General features: G+C 54.9%; 1 protein-coding gene across 5 annotated transcripts in view; it reads left to right on the top strand.

The window, feature by feature from the left end:
• KLHL29 (kelch like family member 29) overlaps window positions 1-25,475 on the top strand; it is a 311,682-nt gene that overhangs the window by 223,217 nt on the left and 62,990 nt on the right. For all 5 annotated transcript variants that reach the window (XM_082427458.1, XM_082427457.1, XM_082427456.1 and 2 more), the window contains 2 exons: window positions 20,730-20,871; window positions 23,746-24,258. In XM_082427458.1, coding sequence (XP_082283584.1) covers window positions 20,730-20,871; window positions 23,746-24,258 — 655 coding nt within the window. The remainder of the gene's footprint in view (window positions 1-20,729; window positions 20,872-23,745; window positions 24,259-25,475) is intronic.

Raw genomic sequence — 25,475 nt, 5'->3', positions numbered from 1 at the left:
AGGACTCAAGCAGAGTTGGCCTGATATCCAAGCCCAGCTCCATGTCCCCCACTCCCAGCCAGCCTGGCCTCCCAGGGGTGGGTATGGTCCTGCTAAACTCTGAGAAATAAAAGCTAACATGATCCGCATGCTGTTGACACCCTTCTACTGTGATTGAGACCCAGGTCCATGGAAGAGTCCCTCCCACGTGCTCAGAACTGCTTTGGTAGGAAAACAGAAAACCCTCTAGCACCCTCAGGCAGCTGTCCTCTCTCTAACTGCATCTCCCCAGGTGGCCCTTTGCCACAGAGAGGTCCTGACTCTTTTCTACCTGCACAGCCTCTGTTTTTGCCCAGGTGACAGGGCCCTGGGGCTGGTGGGAAGGGCAGGGAGAGGCCACAGGGCTCAGACCCTGGTCTGGAAACTGAGAGGAGCTGAGAGTCCTGCCTGAGAGACTGGGTATCACCTGGCATTCACACCCAATGGTCAGTTGTGGTCTGGGGGTTCGTTTATGGGGCCCATAAGGGGCGGGGGCCCCAGTTGGTACGGATTCTACTGCCCACCCAGGCAATGAAAATACTGCCAGGCTTTATAGCTCAACAGTTAAGCACACAGGTTTTCTAATCAGACCCAGCTTCACGTCTCAACTCTACTTTGTTAGCTGTATAACTTTGAGCAAGTTAAGTAACCTCTCTGAGGCTCACCTGTGAACCTGGTTATGAGGAGTAGATTAGATTATGAAGTAAAGAATTTGGTTCTGTACTTAATAAAGTTAGTGCTCAATGAAATTTTGTTATCATTTTCCTATTTAGATCATCAGCCCTTCTCACTAGTTATATTAATACCCACAAGATTTGGAGTCTCAGCAAATAACATCATCCCGTCCATGAAAATGGTGCAAAAAGTAAGTCTGAGTGATCCACTGAAACGTTTTAACTGGGAAAAATCCAAGAGCAGCCCTATGAAGTAACTATTTCATTTGTATCCTCATTCATTCATTCAACAAACATTTATTATGCCAGCTATGTCCCAGCCCAGGCCCTCAAGGAACTCACGGCCTGGAGGAGGAAGCAGGCAATCCTCTGTGATGAATCCCAAGGTCAACAGTCCTGAGCCCCATCACAGCTCATTGGAGGAAGAGACAGTCTGGCACACAGTGTGGTCAGGGAAGGCTTCCTGGAGGAGGTAATGCCTGTGCTGAAGTTTAAGTTCCACTTAGGCGAGCAAAGAGGTGGTGGCAGAGAACTCCAGGGAGGACTGTAAATGCAAAGCCAGAGAGACAAGAAAGAGAAAGACTGGGGACCGAGAGAGAGGATGCAAGAGTGTGTGAGGAGCGTGGTGAGGCATGCGGCTGGAGACCAGACTGGGGCCTGGTCCTGGAAGGACCTGTCAGCTGCATGGCCGGCTCAAACTCTGACCTGAGGACAGTGGAAGGCCCCTGAGGATTTTGAAGCAGGAGTGGCATGGCCAGGTTTGCATTTTTTGAAAGCTTAGGGGGGCCTGCTGGGCTGCCTGCCTTGGAAAGTCACAGCCTGGGATGCAGCAGTGATTCTTCCCTGTAAGAACATCACAGGGGCCCCTCCCACCAGGAGGACCCTTCAGGCCAGGGCGTGGCCAGGCCTTCACTGGAGATGCAGTGTATGCCCTGTACAAATGGCAGATCTCCCTCGCACAGTGCCCACTACTCCTTGTGGTGCCTTTATGCAATTTCGATAAACGTGCTTTACTAGTCAGAATTCTCTAGAGAAACCAATAGGCTGTGTATATATATAGTGAATATTTATGTTAAGGAACTGGCTCATGAGATTATAGAGGCTGAAAGTCCAAAATCTGCAGGGAGGGCCATCAGGCTGGAGACCCAGGGAAAAGTCGATGCTGCAGTTCAAGTCCAAAGGCTGTCTGCTGGCAGAATTCCCTTTTGTTCAGGGAGGGCAGTCTTTTGTTCCTTCAGCTGATTGGAATAGGCCCACCTACATTAGAGAGGGACAATCTGCTTACTCAAAGTCTGCTGATTTAAATGACGTTTTTTGGGGGGAGTGTTTTAGTTTAGTTTTCTGCTTTATTAATAAAAGTTTAAATGGTACATACTGTTGGTCATTTCATTCTTATTCTTTTAGTCGTCTATTCAAGCGCAAACTTGGAATTTCATAGCCGTAAGGTCAGGACATAGACTTACCAAATGAAACCCTGGGCCAACAGTGTTAAGAATTTACTTGCTACCTTATAAACTATACCATGTTAATTACTTCCTTGACACTCTATGAAAAAATGATAAATGTTAATCTCATCTAAAAACACCCTCACAGGAACATCCAGAATAATGTATGACCACATATCTGGGCACCATGGCCCAACCAAGTTGACACATAAAATTAACCATCCCAGACACCCTTCCAGGCGGACGTGACCCTTTGCCCCAGGCACATGGCTTAGTGAGCAGAGAAGGGCACTGCACAACCACATACATGTGGTAGCTCGGCCGCACCCCATGTGCTCGCAGGTCTCTGCTCTGACCTCTTGCCTGCTACCCCACTGTCCCTGGACCAGACCTGAGGCTGTTCAGACACACCTGCAGCAGCTGCAGCTCCTTGGCCTCTCTATTGCAGGAGGCCAGTTCCAACCAGAGCCCCTGGTCCTTGGCCCCTAGACTCAGTGACTGCCCCTCTGCTAACCCCCTACTAGAAGGGAAAGGAAAATGTGAATGGCATGCTTTAAAATAATGGGTCTGTGATTGTCCTCACCACAGGTGAGGCTCTGAGTCTAATATGTCACACCTAGGGACATATCCAGGGCTGAGCTGAGAGCTGGGGCTTACTCCTCCTGCAGTGTAAGTGCCTGGTCCCGGCCTGGGCCAGTGGGATAGTTTGAGGGCAGTGGGTGCACTAAGAGGGGTCTGGGGCCTCAACATGACTGGGGCATGGGAGAAATGGATCTGGGAAATGGGTCCACTCCTGCAGGCCTTGGCTGTGGCTCTTCTTGAAATCCAAGCATCCCAGTGACAGGAACCCTAACACTGATTTTAGAAAACTTGGTCCCAGTGGTCAGAAACAGGCCATGGTCCGCGATGACAGAAGAGATTATGATCTACAAATATGAACTGACTGCCGGGACGCAGAATGAAGAGGGGAAGCTGCCTCCCCTTTGGCGAAAAATCAATGCCTGGTGTCAGGACTCCCTATTGACAACTTGATTAGGAAGGACTCGAAACTCACTCTGCCCTGGAATCATACCAGGAAGAGACAGATGGAGGCATTTCTGGGGCCTTGGTGAAGCCAGCAACTGCATTAAATGCAGACCATCCCCACCCCCCCTCTCAAACATCATGGAGAAGCTTCCCTAATAAGCCTTCATTCACCCCTCAAATCTTTACTGAGGACCTACTATGTGCTGGACCCTATCCTGGCGATAAGGCAGAGTCTTGACTTCCAAGAATTCATGGTCTATTGGGGAACAGATGAGCAAATAAGAATTACAATCCAGGAGCACATGGGGGCTCCATCCCCGCAAGGGGGAGGGTTGGAGAGGGTGCTAGAAGACCCCAGGTGATGCATGTGGCCTGGCTGGGGAAGGAGGCTGTTCAGGGGAGGCTTCTCCAAGGAGAGGATGCCCAAGCTGAGTCTTCAAGGGTGAGATGGCGTGAGCCTTGAAGAAGGGGAGCCCACTGGACACACAGAGGGGAGGGTTTAAGCCAAGGCATGGAGATAGGAAGCAGCAAAGTGCCAGGGTAGGAGTGATGAGAGATGGCACCCAGGACACCAGGAAGGCTTTGGGAACTACATCGGGGAGTTTGGACTTGACCCCTTAGGCTTCAAGACTTCAGGGTTTTAGAGGGAGGGGTGATGTGGTCATATTTACATTTTAGAAAAACACCCGCAACACAAGGATCAGGGTAGGGCGGACCCCACAGTGACAGGAAGGCCAGGTGGAAGGCGGAAGCGGGGGGCAGGGGGACAGGGCTGCTACAGAAATATTGAGGAGAGCTTCGGCAAAGCTGCTGGCGGGTGGAGAGCGTAGGGACAGGGACCAGGCTGTGAAAGCTGAGTCCCTGTTCCCGCCTCGACCACAGTGCGTGGGGGAACCAGCTCTGGGACCGAGCACACAGCAGAGACAGCAGGTCTGGGCTGGGGAAGCAGAGATGGGAATCCAAGGGGACGCGCTGTGTTGGAGGTACAGGTGGAATACACAGTGGAGGTGTGCAGGAGGCATTTGAATATGTGCGGTCTGGAATTTAAAGGTGGCAAAGATTTGGCAACCAGGCGATAATGAGAAGAATGTTAAAGAACCCCAAGAAACACCAACAGTTAAAGAGAGAAGGCCAAGCCCACAGAGATGGACCTAGAGGCCAATGTACGCCGTGCATGAGAACTACGCCATGGGCAAGCCGGTCCTGATCATGGCACCCGCGTTCAGGGAGCTACTGAACCCCAGGCGCCCCCTCAGCCCACCTGAGTGGGGCGGCCCAGGGGAGAGAATGGAAGAGGCCTCCAGGCTAAGACGCTGCTGCTTCCCAACTGCCCATTTTTCCAGTGAGACCCAGAGGGGAGAAGGGTCTAGTCCAGGTTACCCAGACCCCAGGCCCCCCGACTTCCAGGCTGCTGCCCTCCGGGGTAGGTTGGGAAAGGCCGTGCGCGTCTGGAGCATCTGGGAGGAGAGGAGCATGCTGGGCCCCGGTGCTGATGGGAACGACTCCTCCAGGCTGGGAAATGGGCAGCCTGGAAAGAATGTGAAAATGCTGAGCCCCCAGGACAACAAGGGGAGCATTCATACATTTTAAAACAGAAGGAGCCGCCAAAAAAATGTGCAGCAAAAGTTGCCCCCGTGCATCTGGGGAATGCTCACTGGACAAGCTGCCTGACGCACATTTATGAGTAACAGGCCCTGGGAGGGGACGGGAAAGGGGAAAAGTCCTACCCTCCTCCCCTTCGCCCGGAAACTTCCGCAGCCTCCTTCTGCCTAACACTCAACATGAGCCCAGAATGATGTCACTCTGTGATGGTTAAATGCAGCTCTTGGTACCCAGGGCCCTGGCACAGGGGCGGCCACCGTACATCCCCAAGGGCTAGAGGCTCAGCAGAGTCCAGCAGGCTGGGGGAGGTGGGAGCACGTGTCAGGACAAAGGCGGTGATACGGGGCATCAGTGCGTGCCAGCTGCTGTCTCTTTGTACCCGTGTGTGTGAACTGTGGGCAGTTCACGTGTGTCTTAGCTCGGCTGCCGTCACGAAATACCATAACCTGGGTGGCTTATAAACAACAGACATGTATGTCTCGCAGTTCTGGGGGCTGGAAGGCTGAGATCAGGATGCCAACACCATCAGGCTCTGGTGAGGAACCTCTTCAGGGGTCCGACTGCCCCATGTGGCCTCACACAGCGGAGAGCAGGGGGAGGAAGCAGGCTCCCTCATCGTCGTCTAAGGGCACCGGTCCCTCTCATGAGGCCTCCACCTTCATGACCTAATCTCCTCCCAAAGGCCCACCTCCTAATGCTCTCACGTGAGGGTTAGGATCTGAACTCTGGGGGGGACACACACATTCAGTCCACAGCCGCGTGTGAGGAGTGCAATTACTGCTGCGCTAGGGAGTGTTTATGCCGCGTGCAAGCTTGTGTGTGCAAATGAGGCCAAAACAGCGGCCCCCTGCGGTGAGCACCTCACAGTGCCAGGAGTCAACCGGACACTTCCGCTGTACATCCTTACACAGACCCCTCCTCAGGCCCGGGATGGAGGGGACTATATCATTCTCCTTGTGCAGGTGGAGAAACTGAGGCTCAGAAACGTTCCATCCTTGCCTGGGCGACTTCGGAAACGAAAGAACAGGGACCCAAACTCCCCACTCTGGACGACCTTATGTTCTGACCCCAAAGACATCGTGTTCCCTGTGCCCAGAATAGCACATCACCCCCTGCTTTCACCCCCAACACGCCCCTCCTCCTCTGGCTCAGGACTCAGCCCCCTCCTCCAGGCAGCTCTCCTGGACACACACGGCTGGGGTAGGTGCCCCCCTCTGTCACAGCACTTGATCTCTCCAGGTTGGACCCATTTCCTTGCCTGTCTCTCCTCCAGTCTGATCTGCTGGAGGGCAGAGTCCTCGTCCTACTCAAACCATAAAGGATGGACAAATGGTGGTCCCGGGAGAGGGAGGATGGCGAACTCCAGCTCGGGACCCCGGACCTAGCCGTCTGCTCCCAGACCCTTGGAAACCCCACTCCAATGTGGGCTGATCCTCTCAGCCCTAACTGCAGTGCTGGCTTCCCCTGCCTGGAAAGCCCGCATCTTTCAGGACCCAGCTTCAGGCCCTCCTCCTCATCCCTCTACTCGGCAGGCCTTTCCGACGCTATCTGAGTGCCAGACAAGAAGCCGGCTGTCCGCATGGGTGATACCAATAAGACGGCATCCACCGCCCTTGTGTGCTAAGCAGGGGTCTAAGTCCTTTGCACTTGCTAATTCATAATCCTATGGTGTAGGTTTAGACTTACCTCAGTTTTAGGTGTGAGGAAAGGAGGGCACGGAGAGGTCCGTTAGCTTGCCCCCAGCTCACCGCACTTGTAAGTGGCAGGACTTGCATTTGAACCAGGCCGCCCAGTTCTAACTACCCCCAACCGTGAGAAACCCCAGGCTGCCCTGAGGAGCTCACAGTCTGGTAGGTAAGACAGACTTCTGCTGTCCCAGTGGGCCTGGTGTACAGGGGAGAAAGCCATCCCACACAGATCTCAGGCCTCAGACAGGGCGTCAGAGGTAGTGAGGTTGCCTGGAATGTGCTGGAACGTCTCTCCCTCCCTCCCTGGAGAACTGGCCGTTGCCAGGTTCCGGTGGGCCTGCCCTGTGGTGCCTGGAGGCCTTTGAGGCCCCTCCAGTGCTGGCCTGTGCCCTGCAGTGGGGACGGGCCCTGGAGCCCTGTGCCCAGGTTTACCCAGCTGTGGCCTGGGAATGATGCACTGTCTGGGATCAATCTGTTTGCCTGCCCCTCGTAGAGGGAACGGGCTGTTTTCTCCCTCCTGTAATTGTTACCATCTGTTTCCCTTCCTCGTGTTTGTTGATGTTTTCTTGTTTTAAAACTGAAGTGAGTCAGATTGGAAACGGATTTAGGAAAAAGTGTCTGGGAGGGAAGCTCAAAGTGGCCATGGGGGACTCTGTGCTTCAGAGCCGGTGGAGAAAAAAGATTCCGTGGGGCAGGCCGGGGGTGTCTGCCAGCATCACCTGCCCTGTGGGGGGCTGGAGTCTCCCGACTGCCCAAGCAGGCTGGGGCTTGGGGCGGGGAGGGGATCTGTGGGGGAATGTGGAAGGTGTGTGTGTAGGTAGGCAAGTGCATGTGTGTGCACACTTGTGCACCCACGTGAATGTCCAGCTGCCGTTCTATCGGGGATTTTAAGTCAGTGCCTGTGCCTCTCCCTTCCTGTTCTCATCCACCAGTCACCCTAGACTCTTGGTTCCTCACTGCTGTTATTTAAGCCAAAGAAAGGTGCCCTGGGACCCTGCCGCCTGCCTATCTGGGTCTACAAGCCCAGCACAGCTCTGAGACCTTGACCTGCAAGTCAGACCAGCTGCCACCAGAGCTTGTAATACCCTGGCTTTGGTCTTATGGCCAAATGGTTAGGCTTCGGTAGATGTGGCATGTGACTCACAATCCAGCCTGCTTCCCTCTCCTGTGTCTTTTCTTGATAATCCATAGCCTGGGGGGATTCTCTGGCTCCAGCAACCCAGAGAAAATGGATGTGCAAGACAGATGCCTTGAGCACGGCATCCTTCTTGCATTCTTGGGTTCCCCCAATAGCAATAATAGCTGCCATTGCTGAGCCCCCTGCTTTGCCCCAGGTTCTGTGATAAGCCCTGGAAATGGGGGATTTCTACTCCTCACTGAAATCAGTCTCTGGAAGGAGGATTACCAGGCCAGTTGTCTAGATGAAGAGGTAGGGGCTCTGACATGTAAATTGACTTGTGCAAGGTCACAAGGCAAGTTCGATTCGACGTGGTGCCAGCCTCGAACCCAGACCTCCCACCTGCAGGGCCAGAGCTCTGATCATTATGGAGATGGGAGGCACTTCAGGAAACCCTGTGCTGTCAGCTGGACGATTCCATGGGTGGCCACCCAGGCTGGCTGGGTTTCCACCAGAAGTTTTTGGATCCTGCTTCTGTCCTCGTACCTTTGATTCCAAGCTCCTTCTTCCTGGGAAGCCACCTGGCATGGGCTCAGCCTCACTGCACGAGGCAGGGCGTGCATCTCCACTTACTGTGATGTTTAGAGGCGAGCAAAGGAATCTTCTCATGTCTGCATATTTAAGCGCTTTTATTAAGTGGAACAAGCTATTTCTGAACACGAGAGTGGCCAACAGCCTTAGAGGAAATTAAAATGAACCATGACAATGGAAAATTGCATAGGGGCACGGAGGATTCTCCGGAGATAAATACAACAAGGCTTTCAACAGCATTCGGGAAAGACTAGAGATCAGGGAGATTATGTTGTGAGAGAAAAAAGCAAACCACCGGAAAATTAGAGCTCAGGCTGGTGGGAGGACCAAGCGAACACTGGTCAGGCCTGTGGGTGGCCCTCCATTAAACACCCCTGGAGTCTGGTGGACAGAGTGAGGCAGAGAAGCAACAGGCAGATAGAGCTCAACTCAACTCGGCAAGCGTTTTCTCAGCATCCATGGCGTGCATGCTATGTGGGTGCAAGGGACTGAACTGTGTTCTCCCCAAATTCATAAGGTTGAGTTCCTAACCCCCACTGAGGTGGTCTTTAACGATGGGGCCTTTGAGAGATTATTTGGTTTAGATGAAATCATGAGGATGGGGGCCCCCATAATGAGACTATTGTCCTTATAAGAACAGGAAGAGACTAGAACTTTCTCTCTGCCGTGTGAGGACAGAGCAAGAAGATGGCCGACTACAGCCCAGGAACAGAGCCCTCAGCAGAACCTTGTCATGCTGGCACCCTGATCTCAGACTTCCAGCCTCCAGAACTGTGAGAATTTCTCTTGTTATGTCACCCAATCTATGGTATTTCGTTACGGCGACCCAAGCTAATACAGTGAAGAATGGAGGTGGACACACTCTTCTGGGACTCAGAGAACTCTTGGGACTTGAGTGTTGTAAACTGGCACATCTCAAGGTTTGACAGATATTAGCTGTTATAATTATGATTTCTCCTATAGCCTGTGCACTCCCCTGAGCCAGAGACTATCTATCATTGTCTCAACCACACGCTAGCTTCTCAGTAAGTGTGGGTGAATGAATGAGTGAATGAATGATGCATCTGAGGCAATGGGCCCCAGCACCAAATGGATGGAGTTGTGGTATCCAGGCAGCCCTGCAAGGAGGTGAAAGGAAGGGAGCACTGGCCCAGGTAGCCTGCTGAGGAAGGGTTGCCAGTGGATGGGGTTTGTCTGGGACCCTCTCCGTGACCCAGGATCCACAGCAAGCAGCCACAGGCAGAAAGCCTCTCAGGCCGTCTCCATGATGGGTCCAACCCGGTGGCCCCAGGGGTTGGTACAGTGCCTGCCGCATCCTCTTGCAGGGCAGGGCCAGAGCGTTACCCTGCTCTGGTCACTACTCCTCCTCCCATGTCACCCCTCTGGAGAAGCCTGTCTGTCTGTCTACCCCAAGAGGGGCTGCTTCCCTGTCTCTCCCACCCTTCCACCACCTCTTAAGGATTTCACCACTTTCCCTTTCGCACCTGGACCTCCAATGAGTTTAGATAGAATCTGCCTGCCCCAGCAAGCTTTCTGAAGCCTGAAAAGATGGAGTAGAGCTGAATGATGCCATTTCCTTTAAAAAAAAAAAAAAAAAAAAAATCACTTGAACGGCCTCAGTCCTGAACTAACGTAGCTGAGCTGGACCACGGCCAGAGGGCACACCCCTCCCTCAGGACACTGCCTGGCCGCACACTGCTCTCACAGAGAGCCTGGGCAGGAGATAGCAAAGAGAAAGCACCAGGCAGCGGGAACATGCCAACTGAGTGCCTCTTCAAGCGTTCTAGAAGATTCCACCGCAGAGCTGGTCACCCCACCGGGCTCCCAGCCCTATACTGCCTCTGAATCTAGGCTCCAGTGCTGAGACGCACACTCGGGCACTGACTTGCTTCCATGAGTCTTGAAGTCCTGGCAGGAAAACAGCTCCTTCAGCTGCGCCACCCCGTCTGAGGAGCCGCCTCGCAGCGACATTTGTGCTATGTTGTTTGTTTCTTTGTCCTGCCTGGCCTCGGGGTGGCCCTGCCACAATCCTCTCTCTTATTAGGCTTCTAACGAGGTCGCCAAAGATGTCTGTGTCAGGACCGTCTTACCAGGCATGAGAGTCGAGCTCTCAGTCGACTTCTGCCCGGAGAGTCACAAGGCAGAGGGCTCAGAAGTCAGAACTGTTCCCTCTCGCCGGCGAGCCTTTGTCTGTAACAACAAACAAGGTACTCCATCCAGACCCACGACTCAAAAGGTGGACGGACGGTGGATTTGAATAGGAGTGTCAGGTGTTTGTTGAAGAAAGGACCCCAGGGAAGCCGCAGACAGTCGGCTAGTGCTCATTCTTGGGGTTCTTTCTGGCTCCAGTGGGTCCTCCATGCGAGGAAAGCAGTTTGTCCTAGAATGCTCTCTGGGGAGGGGCTGGGAGGGCCTTGGGATGCAGAGGGGCCAGGCTGGCCCCTGGCCAAGCCGTTCTTGAGAGCCTGCTGCTTCCCCCGCCTGGGGTGGTTCAGAGCCAACTCCAGGAAGGCCTGGTCCCAAATGAATATCGGGCGCTCAGAGTACAGGCGTCTGAGGGCCCGGCCGGGTCAGCAACAGACCCACGCGTATCGCCGCACCCACTCTCAGCTCAGCTGCCCTGTGCAGAGGACTTTTCCCCGCCAGACTCACTGAGGATTTCAGATCTGAAGATAACAAAGGCTCCTGACATGGCTCTTGTGTGATGTGTGTCTGTGAGTCTGGAGCCAACCTCCTGGGAGGACGAGCGGGTCACGGGCTCTGAGGCTGGGAGGTCGAGGAGTGGTCCCAGAGTCATCGCCTGCAGGGCCAGCATCTGGGAAACGTCCACCACAGATCAGAGCAGGGCCGCCCCTGCCTCACCTACCTTCCCGCCCACGCTGGCGACAAGAATGAAGATGGGTCGCTGTGCTCCGGAGGGAGCTGCGCTGTCACCAGTGTGGAGCTGAGCGGGAACAAGCAGGGCAGCTGGGCCTCTGAGCAGGCCGGGCAGGTTCCAAGGAACACAGCTGTCAAGGGAGCCGTGAGGGCCAATTGAAGGGGGCGATGAAAGGCCTGGCCCAGCGCTGCGAACAGGTGTCCCTCACTCTCCTCCTCGTCCCCATCCATCCGTCTGGGCCACTGGCTCCCTCACATCACAGGCGTCTGCTGAGGGCCAGGCCTGCCCTGCACCTTTCAGCAGAATGAAAGGGAAACTGATATCAGAGGGGAGCTGAAGCACAGGAAAGGCCTCTTTCTTTTCAAAGACTTTCGTTTGTGATGGGCTTTTATTTTCTAGGTGATCTTATTTCAAAGCCCCTTTGAAAATTTTGTGGGGTTTTGTAATGGATGAAAAGTTACTTGGAAATGGGACTAAGAAGTTTTCCGTTAAACGTCGTTAGAGGAAAGTTGAAAGCTTTGAGTTGTAAGGTTCCACCAGATTTATCATTTCTTTTGTCCGTGAGGCCCATCCACTGGGAGGGGGTCTGGGGGAAGGGGCTGGGGGCCTGGACAGGGCACGCGAGGGAGCACGGCGCAAAAACCAGCCCCAGCCGCAGTTGCTTTACATTTGCAAGGGAGGCCATCTGAGCTGATCTTTCAGCAAAAATGTTTCCAAGGTATAGACTTTGATGTTGGAACAGGGAATAGCAAACATACTTCCAGAACACTATAGGAAGCTGGGTTCTACCAGAGATGATGGCTACCACACAGATGTTTCATATCAGAAAAATAATTATGAAAGAAGATAGGGCCCAAATGGACCTGAGAGAAGGGGCCAGAGCCAGAGCGACACTGGTGTGAGCCCTGGAACACATCCATGCTGGAGAACCAGCAAGAGAAGAGGCCAGTGAACAACACAGCAACCAGAAAAAGCATTGGTACAGAAACTGAAGGGAAGAGTTTCAGGTAGGAAGGAGGAGGAAGCTGGTGTTAGGAATCAGAGAGAGCAGGGGGCAACGCTACTGGGTTTGGCAATAGGAGATGACTGTCCATTTAAAGGGGATGGTTTCACTGAAGTGCAGGGGTGGGAAGAGCTAAACAGTGAAAGCTGAGGGGAAACAGGAGTGGGTACCAGGTGTCCTGAATCCCATGGAGGGGGTGACCACAAAAGGTGGAGGGGGGACAGGGAAGGTAGATGGATGCCGGAATGGCAGGTAAAGGGGTCGAACAAGGATTTTTCAGTGCCCGTGATGGACAGCCAAGGGGAAGGGGCTGATCAGAGGGAGGGAGAGGGGACGTGAAGGGTGGGAGTGCATTGCTGGCTTTGGAGAAGGGCGGAGATGTCAGTCTGTGCTGCCCTGGTCTGAGACTGAAGAACTGGCCCCATTGGAGAGGGCCGAGACCTCACTGGCAGGGGTTGGTGGAACATGTCAGTGGTGGGTTAGGGTCTGGGGGTCTGAGGGAGTGGGAGAGATGATGGAAGGACCAGTGGATCTGGCTCCCCAACCCCAGGGTGCTGTCGGGGTCAGAGCAGGAGGCCCACTTGGGCTGGACACGGTGGGAGAAGGAGAGGCCGTGGCTGGTACTCCTGTGACACCAGAGGAGGGATTCTAAGTGTAACCCCGAAAGGGTAGTGTGGGCACGGGCCCGAGGCACGGGCTTGATAGGACTACGCCCACTTATGGAGTTGTCAACCACAGCAGGAGGGGCCTGGGAACATTCCAGCCATCACAGAGCATTTCTGAGGGTCTTAGGATAGAACGGGCCTCGGTTAGCGCCCCAAGCCTGGCGGGCTCTTGCTGTCACTGAGGTTCTCTGGGCCTTCTTACTCTCATCTGTGAAATGAAGGCGAGAACACAGATTTCCTCAGGGAAAGAAATCACATCCTGCCCATGCCTGGCACGTAGAGGGTGCTCAATAAACGTGAGCCATTAGGATGGGGGCAAGCAGGGCAGCCCCGCCTCATCTGTGCCTGAATCCATCCATGGCTGGGGTCTGCGGTGTCCTCATGGTGATTCAGGAAGAGAAAGCGGGCACAGGAAGTGCTTGGTGGTTTCCACTGAAAGTATTTGCCTGGGATCGCAGGGCCAGGTTAGAGGCTGACCACTGGCCTCTGCAGTGCTGTCTCCCACCCCAGCACATGGTGGCCCTCGCCACACTGCCCCCTGGGGTGGAGACCTGCTTTCTCTGCTCCCTTACCCATCCTCCCGTCACATCCTCTGCCCCCACCCAGCTCCTGGTAGGAACACTTGCCCTCCAGAGACATCATCATATTCCAGAATATGATTGGAATCTGAATATATATTTAAAATGACAAGTTTGAAATTAAAATTTAGATAAAGAATTACTTTTCTGTAAGTTGCTCCGAAAGCAGTAATTTAGCAGCAAATTGATAGAGAAAGGTAAGCACTGGTCCTTTAAACCATCGTGCAGTTTCCAGAATGTGAGCCAGAAGTGTCTCAATTTAACACATCATTGGTTAGTATTATTAGAAATTTCATCGGGCTCCAGAGCGCATTACAGCGCTGCACCGAAGGGGGTGCCGAGGGCGCGGCCTGGGTTCAGGGGGCCAGAGAGGGCAGCCTGTTTAATGAGGGCAGGAGGGGCTCAGGAGAGCCTCCTCCGGCCCCAAGTGGGGATTTAACTGCGATTATTTTCTTGTTTGTAGTTCAGTAGCAATCATGAAATGAGAACTGAGAGACCCATAAATGTCATTTGCTCTTCCCAGAGGTCACAGACTTACAGCTTTGGTGTCTGTCAACACGTTTTTCTGACCCCTAGAACCTATGCTGGGAACAGGAGTCCATGAAGACGGTGTCACCTGTCTGGCTCCCATGAGCCACATGAGCAGAACCAAAAAGTCTGTCCCGATCGGGACCTGCCCAGCAGGATCAGCTCCTAGGTTCCCCACATTGGGGCACAGGGGTCTGAGAACTTGAATGTCAAGACTGTCCTTACCCCCACCAGAGTGAGGTCCATAGCCTGCATCACCTGGTAGTCTTGTTAAGGAACCACATTTTGGGGTCCCTCCTAGACCTACAGAATCAAAAGCTCTAAAGGGGGGGCCCTGAAGCCTGAATTCTTAACACCCTGCCCCCCGGAATCTTCTTATGTGCACTCACACAAGTCAGAAGGCCCCTGCCATAGAGGCGGTCCATGCTCTACCTGTGTGATATTGGAAGCCATGCTCTCATGGATAACCTGCAAGTCCTAGAAAGCCAGACATCTAGGTATAAACCCCGGAGCTGTAATCTAAAAAACTCAGACACCAAAATATCTCTCCCTTACCCCCAGCCTGAATTTCCACCATTACAACACCATTCCTTTACGTAAGAATTGCTTTCCTGGGCTTTCACCTTTGTAGTGTGAGGGCCCCTGGGAGGTTCCCAACGCCCCAGTCTGAATAAGTTTACCAAAAGCTGGCCTCTGTCAGTCCCCACAGGTGGACCTGGGCACCATGAAGCCCCTGAGTGCCTTGCAGGAAGAGGGATGCTGAAAAGGAGGTGAAACAGCCACTCTTCTCAGGGAGCAGTCTGCCCAGCTATGCTCAGCCCTGGAGCTGGCAGCCTCCAGGAGCTGATTCCCAGGGCAACCCAGGGTTTGGTGGTCAGAGATGCCTGGGCATTCATGTCTGCTAGGAGCCCTGTGGGAACCTGCAAGAGGAGCCCTGAGAATGCTTCAGAGTAAGAAGAAAAAGGAGATGAGAGCATTCACCACTGACGCTGGGCCCAGGACACCAGAGCCTGCATCGTCCTCGTGCTCCCAAATCCGTGTGCCTCTGCTACCAGCCTCTGCAGAGCGCGGACTCGGAGCTGTGCTGGCTTCCCCACCCTGCCCGACTCCCAGACCGAGACCTCACCCCTGGGTGTCTGAGCGGGCGGGCACGTGCCTGTGCTCCAGCCGCAAGGGAAGCTGGCAGAGCACGTGTTCTGGCTTCCACCTCAAGATGGGGGCAAGATGGGGGTGTTTAAAAGGTGCCAGGCAGTCAGGAAAAAAATTGCCGAAGGCCCACTGCAGGGCTCAGGCCACATCAGCAGTCCCTCGGCAGAAGGGGCTCTGAGAATCCAGAGCCAGGGGTTGTGGGGATATCTCACCAAAGCTTGTCTTTCCCAAACTAGGTGGGAATCACAGGAAGCGGTGAGATAAAAATGAGGCTGCAGGTGAAGCTCAGAGTGCAGTCAGCCCCAGGCTTCCCACTACTGTCCTCCCTGCTGCTTCTCTTTTCATCACAGGCCATTTCCCAACCCCCCACCCGGCTGGGGTGTGCCTTGGTGTCCAGTGGTACTTACGGCCCAGAGTGAGCATGGGAGTATTGTCTGATCGATTAAAGCGAGGTGAGGGCTGGCGGGGGGACTCTGGGCTCCCTTGGGAGAAGGGGCTCACTGCTGTGAGGGATAGGGGCAGCTGTACTCAGGAATGCTCAGCAGATGGCAGTCCCTGCTAACACTGTCACACCACATGAGTGACAAGAGTGTCACGACTTGCAGGTTCCAGTCTGTGGAGGCAGGTTCATGGGCAGGAGAAGGACTTGGACGCTGGCACTGTCATTCCCCTGAGAGGAGGCCCACGTGAGCCCCGGAAGTGGACCCTGGAGCCTGGCTCTGTCCACTGCAAATGCACCAGCTGCTGTGGGGTCCTTTGGTGGCGACCTTGGCCAGTATCATCTGCCCTGTTGAACCCTGCCCAGCTTTTGTGGTCCAATGTCAGCTCTCCCTAACTTCCAGGCTCCATTGATGCACTCTCTTCTGATGTCCTTGGGTGAACAGTGGAAGAAGCTGAGTTCTGGTTTTTCCAGCAGCCCCGTCGAGGCAGGAGTCAACCTCAGCATCCCACATCCCCGACTATGCTCAGGCACTGGGCGAGGGGTCAGCAGATTGGGGTATTAGGCCTCCAGGCAGCCTCCAGCAGCGCTCAGGGCAATGGTGTTGGGGGTCCCAGCACACGAGGCCTCCACGGTCTGGAAACGTCATCTCCCCAGTGAGAGGAAATCATTGTATCAGGCTTCCCAGGTGCACTAGGCGATTCCACATCTCTGTTCTGTTACTCCCATCATTCCCTCTCCTGAAGTGTAGGCCATGCATTCATGCACTCGTGAACCAACAGTGATGAACACTCCTACTGTTGGCCAACACTGTAACTCAGAGACCTTGCCTTCCCTGGGCGCCTACACCAGGCCGGCAGGAGCTGGGCCAGGCACTGTGCGGGTCCCTGCCATCATGGAGCCCACCCACCAGTACAGGTCAGTACCGGCCCTGAAAGGCAGTGTCCCCAGGCTGTGATCCTCATGTGTGCAGGGCAAGGGGTGAGAGCAAGCGAGGCGTGGCAAGGCCCCGGGGAGTCCCATCCCATCATCTTTCAAATTTCCCTGACCACCTGGGCCTATATGGCACCCTTGTGCAAAGTAGAAAAAAGGGCTCCCTTTGGATGGACAAATTAGCAAAAGCAGCCCTTCCGGGCTGTCACAGCTTCACGGGTGCACAGGCATCTTCTCACCGGGCACCACCTGCGGCCCCGCACGCCAACCCCTAAGTGGAGCAGGGTCCCCAGTGCCGCTCTGTAGGCGACGTGTAACTGGCTCTCCCCACGCTGATAGCGCACAACCCAGGGGCCTCGGGGGGCTTGTCGCAGGTGGAGCTTCCCAGCCCCCCGACCAGCAGGCGCTTCAGCCCGTGGCGCCCCTCACAGAGAGCGTCATCCATGAAGGATCGGGGTCCTTGGTGTTTTCAGCCGTTGAAAGAAGCAGGATGCTGTCAGCCACCATACAAATGTGACCTTTGAAAATTTACAAGAGCTTGGGGTTTAAAAGCTGCTGCGTTAATGATGCATCCCATTAGCATCTCATTAAAGGGAAGCAGAGAGAAGCCTGCTTGGGCCGATGATGGGCAGATAGGGCCACTCAGAGGCGCCGGGCAGGAGGAGGGCTCTCTTCAGCTGCCTCTCTGTGCCGAGTGCCATCATGTCACTGGAGCAGAAGCAAGGCCAGGGATACTGGGGAAAGGCCAGATGTCTTCGTGGCTTCGGTGATGTCCTCCGTGATGGCAGTGGGAGGGGGAGAGGGGAGGCTCCCTCAGCCCTGCCCTCCTCCCCCCCCGGCCCAGGCTGTTCTCCTGGTTGGTGTCTGTACATTCTTGAGTTGGCAGCCCCCTGAAACTCGAGGAGGCCTGGCATTTGGGCTAGTGGGGTGGCCTGGAGAGCCTTTGGTGGAATTGTGGACTTCTGGGGACTCTGAACCAAGGCGGAAAGGCTTAGTAGGAGCCAAGTTCAAAGCTGGAGGCGCAAACCCACACACGGTCCCCTAGAAGCCTCCAGAACCTGGGAACCTCGAGTTTACCTTGGGCCTGGAACCCGTTCGCAGGAGGACAGGGCTCTGGTCAGGCCGAGCTGACTCACATCACCAGCTGCAACATTCCTCACCACCTGGGCGTCCAGGCGCCTCGGCGAAGTGCACAACCCGTGTCCGTGTTTTTTCTGGAGGGGGTGAAGGGAGGAATGTTCATTTCTTTTTTTCAATAAAATGAATAAAAAGTCCTGAACCACAAGTTGCTCACAGCTTCAGAAGTTGCTAGTGCCAAATAGAATGAGTGTCCTTATTTATCTTTCCTAAAGAAAAAAAAAAAATAGGCTGCTTTCCTTCTCACAGCAGAACCTCTTTCTTGTACATAAGAGCTCACTTGTCATAGTCATGAAAGACACAGGCAGAGAGCAGGCCTGTTGTAGCCACAGCTCAATCACCCCGGAGACCTGGGCCCCCCCGAGTACCCCCTGGACCCCCTGCACCCCCAGCTTCCTTCCGGAGTGTGACTCATAGGTGGGAGCAGCCCCTCGAGGGCAGGGCTGAGTCTCAGTGACTGTCCGTCCCCAGCCCAGGGGGCCCCGTTTGGGCAGGGCCGGCCACAGAGCAGGGGCCCAGCGTACTGAAGAGCAAACCCCCTGACCAGCAAAGGCGCAAGTGAGCGAGCTGGCAGGAGTGTTTTAGAATCAAGGGCCTGAGGAAAAGTGTGCAGTTTTTCAAGTTCAGAAACTCCCCCAATTTTAGGGCAAAACCCGGAACGCCTGAAGTTTTAGAGTTTGATTACCTGCTCTCAAGCAGGAGACCCCGACCACCCCTTCTGGCGGCAGCGGCTGCTCTAAGGACCAGGCCCAGGGCCTCCAAGTTCACAGAGCCCTTCCCCACCCTGTCAGGTTACCAGGCCTGGGTGCTGATTCAGCCAGGACAAAGGCAACTGCAGGAGGACCCGGAAAACCAAACCTGCCTCTGGCCTGGGAGGCCTCCGGGAATTCCAGGCCGCAGAGAGGGGGCTGCAGCACCCCCTACTGGCAGAAGGGGTAAGGAGGCCGGGGTCTCCCCATTCAAACTTCACCCCAAAACAGGGCCCCGAATGGGACATCACACTGGCTTCTTCCCCCCAGATGCCTCTTATTGTAGGAAAAGCAACCTCTGCACCTCTGAGCCCACCAGCTTCCCAAGAGCCTGGGAATACAGAGGGGGCCCGCAGACAGGGCACACTGGAAAGCTGTCTATTCAGAGAACGCTGTAGAAGCCACGCTTTTGTTTCATAAGTTCCCTAAGACTATTGGTGAGTGTGGCTAAATCCCCAACCTCCTCGCCTACCCTAAGCTCTCATCTGTCCCACAGACAGAAGTGGGGCAGAGGCCTCTGATAAGGAAGCTTGTCCGCAGAATTGTTCTTTCCTCAGGAGATTAACTCTTTTCCTTTGTTTCCTGCGCTGTTCACAGAAGCGAAGCATCTGAAATGCAGGCCGGAGATAAAGTACGGCCTAATGCAATTAGCTCAGCGCAGCTTATGGTCCTAATAGGATGCGCTCCCACTTCTCCCAGCAGGCCCTGATACAGGCACTGTTTGTCATCTGCATAAGGCATCAGAGCCCCAGTAAGTCCATACCCCCTCCCGCCTGCCAGTACGCTCCAGCCAGCCTGGCAAGGAGAGTCCCGCCGCTCAGAGATGCCCAGAAAGGGGCGCGGCCCCCCACCAGCTGGATCACTGACTTAGCTTCCAATAGGAGGCAAGAGCACTGTGGCCTCACCTGAGAGAGGCCTGCAGATGACCCTGGAGGCTCCTTTGCCCTTCTGTGACTGTCCCCAAACCTGGCTGGGCTCCGGCTACACTCCTGCAAGCTGTGGTCACTGCTCCTGGAACCATCTCTCTTGAGACTCTCACCCCCTCACATCCCAGTTATCCCAGTACCAGGCCCTCCAATGTGTTTTGGGGATTTTTTTTTTTTTTTGCGTATTATAAATATTATAATATTATAAATAATGGTAATGGCCACAGTAGAAAATTTGGCAAATACAGAGAAGTATAGACAAAAAGAATAAAAGTTTCCCTTAATCCCTTCACCCAAGAATGACATTCCTGCTAATATTTTGGGATTTTTCCTTTCTGCACATATTATTTTACATGATAAGTTTATATGCGTGTCATTTTATGTCCTGCTTTTCTCATTTAACATTATAGCATAAGCATTTTGCCACCTCATTAGGAATTCTTAGTCAACATGATTTTTTTTTTAAACAAGTCTTAATCTCCAAAGACTTTTTTTTTTAATTTATTTATTTTACTTTTGGCTGCATTGGGTCTTCGTTGCTGCATGCGGGTTTTTCTCTAGTTGCGGTGAGCGGGGGTTACTCTTCTTTGCGGTGCGCTGGCTTCTCATTGCGGTGGCTTCCCTTGTTGCGGAGCACGGGCTCTAGGCGCACGGGCTTCAGTAGTTGTGGCTCGCGGGCTCTAGAGCGCAGGCTCAGTAGTTGTGGCACACGGGCTTAGTTGCTCCGCGGCATGTGGGATCTTCCCAGACCAGGGCTCAAACCCGTGTCCCCTGCGTTGGCAGCCGGATTCTTAACCACTGCGCCACCAGGGAAGCCCAGTAAACGTGTTTTTTATTGCCTATATAATATTCCATGGTAAGGTGGTAGCTCAGGGAGACCAGTGCTGTCCTAATGTTTGTTTTCGCCCTGAGGTTTGTTTTCTCATTGAATATCTAAATTAGCAAGTGAGATCCTGGAGCAGAGAGCCTGCCTGCTTCCTGCAGGGAGGAGCCGAAGGTCCCAGTGAAGATGCTCCCTGCCTTCCAGCCCTGGCAGCAGGACCTGCACTGTCCTCCCAGGGGCCCCAGTCCACCCCCTCCCACGCCTCCTCTGTGGAGTGGGAAGTCTGGGGCCTCGGAGGCTGGTGTGGAAGCAGGATGGGGCCCGACGGTAATGCTTTGGAGAGCCGTCCTCTCACATGTCAAAGAGCTGGGCACATGGTGGTCCTGGGCCTGGGCTGAGTATACAGTTGGTGCTCAACACATGCCCGCGCATATTGTTGCAGCTTATTAATGACCCAAGGACTGGGGGGATGCCATTTCTCATAGCACAGAGCGCTCGTTCCGTTTTGATGGCTCAGGTAGAGTGGGTGGTGGAGGAGGCACCGGGTTAGGTTGGGTGTCCCTGGAGGCGGGAGTCTAGCCAAGGCCACGGCTGCTGCTACTGCACCAAAACGCCCTGCCATTCTCCCGTGGTACTGGGCGCAGGGCCCGGTCTCTGCCTCTGGCCCCGGGGCTCAGGCAGCGGGGGTACTGCGGGGGATGGGCGCCAGGGCAGGACCGTTACCAGGCTGTGCTCACCCTCCTGCTCTGCTTCTCCCCAGGCCCCCGGCATCTCCAAAGCAGACAGTCAGTCCCAGGGACTCACGACCAGCATCCGGTGGGGGCAGACGCCCATCAATCAGTCCACGCCTTGGGACACTGATGAGCCGCCCTCCAAACAGATGAGGGAGAGCGACAACCCAGGTGTGTACTACAGGCAGACAGAGCCACCTACGCCGGGAGCCGGAGGGAAGGGCGAGACGTGTCTGAGACCTCCTGGGTGCCCCAGCTCCTCAGCAGGTCCTGACCCACGGCCTGCAGCAGCCCAGAGCTCAGGCTGCACTGGGGGCAGGGGCACGGGGGCGGGGGAGTGGGGCGTGACTGTGTGTAATTCCCTGGGCAGTAGCTGTGTCTCTACCCCGTTCTCAAGAAAATATTGGGAAGGACAAGGGAGTGAGAGTGACATTATAGGAGTGACTCTGAATCTGCTTCGAGTCATTTTGAATAGTTAGTCATTCCTAAATCTCAGTACTCTGATTCATAAATTTCTAAAATCACCCATTCCAGTGAGGTCTTGCCTTGCCAACAGTTACGTGAGAACTGAGAAGCTCCCCCGCCCCGGGGACTGGGGGTTTACCACCTTCTACAGCACTGGAGGCCTTCTTTACACGGCTCTGACCATAACAAAAACCTTCCCTGCTATCTCCCTTGGATCCCAGACCTCCCCTTGGGATACATAGAACACGTGGGCTTGGCCATCCACACCACAGCCCTACAGATATCTGAAGAGCCCTGCTCATCCCCTCTCCAAGTCTTCTGCAGGACGAACACCCCAAGTCTTCAGCCACACCCTCAAGCCCAGGGCTTCCAGTCCCTTCACCTTCTTGGGGATTGTTCCTCTTCCTGTATCCTTCAGTGCCCAGAACCCAAAACAAAGAACCCACGAGTGGTCTGTAGCACCTCCTTCATTCAGCCCCTCTACCTTGATCATTGCAGCCTCACATCACTTCTGCTCTGCTGGTAGACACATCTCATGCTGTCACAACAGTAAGACCCCAAGACTGTCAAGGCGGCTACTCTGACCCCTGTCCATCTCCTCACAATCTGGCTTAAGCAGCTGGGTGTGGGGACCCAAGGGCAAGACCTTGTCACTATCTTCCTGGTTGACTCTCAGCATCTTTTAGATGCCTGCTTTTATTACTGACCTTTACCCAACCTTCCCAATATGATGTCTCCTGCAGACTTGGTCACATGTCTTCCATATTGTCATCCAAATCATTGATAAAAAATGGTGAGCATATCACTAGAGACCTCCCTTTATGTCTCCAGCATCCTTTGGGCCATTCCCCGGCTCACGAATCAATCACCTCTGTGGCCCTACCTCTCTATATGTTCACCACAGAGTTATCTGAGAGCTCGCCAGCTGTACTCTGAAGTTCTCATGCATTTTTCCAGGCTCCCTGGCCAATCCTGCAGAGGATTGAGCTTCAGATGGCATGCTTTGTCCTTAAGACACCAGGCTAGCTCACACTGATGCCACCTCCTATTCTTCAGGCTTGGGGACAATCTCCCTTAGCAGCCAGTTCTATAATTTTGCTGGCACTGCTTCACTGACATTTGTAGGCTTCTAGTTTTCTCCAGCCTCTCTCATAATCGAAATCAAAACTATTTGTTGCCCATTTATTATGTGCCTTGTTCTGTGTGTCATCTCACTGCTCACAGCAACACTACGAAGTTGGCATTATTGTCCCACTGAAGATGAGGAAACCGCTTGGGGAAGGCTTTGCCCTAAGGTCACTCAGCTAGTGAGGGCAGACCCGGGACTAAAATGCCGTCTGTCTGAAGCCAAGCCTGGCTCTCCACCACCATGCCAAGTGGCTCCCCCTTTGGACTCCTCAGAGACAGTACGCACTGGTGGTTAGGGACTCACCCCACCATCTTGGCTCCTGCCCTTCCTCAAAATTGTACTTCTGTGAGAGAGCTCCAAGCCCCACCTTCTAGCCTCTGGAGCTGGTGGCCCTGAGTACCCCTTGGTTCCCACTCTCCTTCCTCAGACTATGCCGCCACTCCAGGCATCATGACAATCAAGGTGGCCTTCAGAAGACAGAGTCCTAGACCCAGACTTATTCATCAGAGGTGACCCAGATTGACCTTCCCGATCACAGCATCTTCCAGCTTCACTCACAAGCCCACTTGGGTCACCTCCATGTCAGCTGAGCTCAGGGGGCCCTGCTCTGCCTGACCTGGGCACGGCTGGCTTTGCATCTTAAATTGGGGTCTCAGGAGGTGTGACTGACCCCTTTGTTCAGCCAAAATGGACTTCTCTTGTTTCCCCCAGGGCTGGCCATGCAGAGGTTGCTTAGGACAAACCCTGGCCCCCCAGCAAGGCCATGGAGAGCAGCTCCTGCCAGCCTCCCCCCACTGCCCCCACCCCTGGCTCTCCCTTCCTGCATCACAGAACCTTTGCAGGGCTCCAGGCTCTGGCCCTCCCCTTTTGCCCAGCAAACACCTACTATCTTCACAATCCAGATTTCTCCCCACCTTTCTCAGACAGCGATTCTCCAGAAAGGAAGGAAAAACACCCACATCTATGGAACATGTAACGCATGCCAGACACTCTGCTAATTTGGGGAGTTTTTGTCAAATACATCTTCATCATTCAGTTCTTCCCGGGAGACCTATGAGGTGGGTGTTGCTAGTTCCATTTGACAGATAGGAAGAACGAGTCTCAAAGATGATAAGCGACCTGCCTAGGGCTCTTAGGTAGTAAGTGGCCGAGCCAAGATGTGAATCCAGGTCTCTTGGAAGGTCTCCACTTCCTCCTCTCTACTTTGCTGCTTCTCAGCCTCTCCCTGGCAGGTTATGCTCCCCCCTCTGAGACCCCACAGCCATGTTTATCTACTCCTAAAGCACTTATTTTGTGCCACTCTAACCACGGATTCTTAGTCCGTGAGCTCCCGGACACAGGCCTCTTGTTCACCTCTGTGACGCCGGCACTCAGCCCAGGGCCGGGGGCAGTCGGTGTTTGCTGAGTGAAGATGTAACTGGCGGGTGACATTTCTTCCATCTCCCTTGCAGGCACAGGGCCGTGGGTGACCACAGTGGCCGCCGGGAGCCAGTCTGCCCTGATCGCACACTCCTACGGAGTGGCCCAGCCTCCCACCTTCAGCCCGGCTGTGAACGTCCAGGCCCCGGTCATTGGGGTGACCCCTTCACTGCCTCCCCACGTGGGGCCCCAGCTCCCGCTGATGCCAGGCCACTACTCACTCCCACAGCCGCCCTCTCAGCCACTGAGCAGCGTGGTGGTCAACATGCCCGCCCAGGCCCTGTATGCCAGCCCGCAGCCCCTGGCTGTTTCCACGCTGCCCGGCGTCGGGCAGGTGGCCCGCCCAGGACCCACCACTGTGGGCAATGGCCACATGGCGGGGCCCCTGCTGCCTCCACCGCCGCCAGCCCAGCCGTCTGCCACTCTCCCCAGCGGTGCCCCTGCCACCAATGGGCCCCCCACGTCAGACTCGGCCCACGGGCTGCAGATGCTACGGACCATTGGCGTGGGGAAGTATGAGTTCACCGACCCCGGGCACCCCAAAGGTAAGTCCTGCTGCCCACACGCTCCTGCGTGCCCGCATCTGTGCTTCCCTGTACGGTCACTACCTCAGCGCGGACAGGAGTCTGCTTCCTGGCTTCCGTGCTCTCCAGCAGTCTCTCACTGGTTTCATGCAGGCTACAGTGGGGCTCCCTGCCAAAGGCAGCCTGGCCTCAGACCAAGGAGGCAGAGGGGAAGGTGGAGGGCAGGACAAGGAAGGCGGGGAAACGTGAGTGCGCAGGAAGAGGAGGGGAGGGGAGAGCCTGCAAAGTCCAGGGCCTTCCGCCTTCAGCCCGAGCCCTGGGCCCTTCTCCCCTCTGACCCAAGGCCAGGCCACGTGCAGATGAGCAGGCATCCTCTGCTCCGCTTAGGGTTCCCTCAGAACAGTCCCTCTGGGGGCCTTCTCCATTTCCACTCATGAGGACAGCCAGAACATGAACTGTCTGTGTTCCCCGTCCCCACTCCGGAAAACATCTACTGCCGTGCCGCTGGGTGAGAGCAGCTCAGGGGCATGAGGTGAGGCCCAGGAGCCACTCCCAGACCACCCTGAGCCAGCTGAATGTTGGCTCTGTGAGGTCCCATGGGTGGCTCTATGAGGCCCCAAGAAAGAGCACGTCCGGCCTTGGCCTTCATTTAACCCCCCCTTCCCCGAGCCCAGGGCAGTTTTCATTCAGGGGAGCTCCAAGGCAGATCCTCGAGAACAGAGCCAGGCGGGGGCAGGACACCAGGATGTGGTTTTAGGCTGGGCGCCGGCCGGAGGGTCAGTGCAAAGGGCGTCAGCAAACCAGCCTCACTCCTGACGACTGTCTAAGGGATCTGGCCAGCTGGAATGAGGAGGGGAGCGGGAGGTCTGGGGGCCGCAGCTGAGGCTGGTGGGGCTTATCTGCCCCAGGCTTGTCTATCCCCTCCAGGTCCAGTCAGCCGGGCCTCTCCTCCCGCTGAATGGAGAGGGCGGCCAGCGAGCCCTGGATCTGGGTGCGGGAAAGAGGATACTTAACAGGTGGTCTGCCCTGCTGGGCATCCAGGCCTCCTTTGAAAGGGGAGCAGATAGTCTAGGAGGTGTGGATCTCGGGCGTGACTTCTCAGCCTCCCTACTTACAACCACTTGAGATGGCAGAGTGGGGGGGGGTGGCGACACCTGCAAAGCAGAGTCTTAGCAGAGCAAGGACGCCAACCAGCCACGCTCGTCCAGCCTGCTCTCTATCTTTATCCCTTCGAGCAG

Source organism: Balaenoptera physalus (genome assembly GCF_965194825.1).
Source record: "Balaenoptera physalus genome assembly, chromosome: 15".
In the NCBI taxonomy this organism is placed as follows: Eukaryota; Metazoa; Chordata; class Mammalia; order Artiodactyla; family Balaenopteridae; genus Balaenoptera; species Balaenoptera physalus.
The sequence above is the reverse complement of the archived record's forward strand: the minus strand, read 5'-3'. Positions and strand labels throughout refer to the sequence as shown.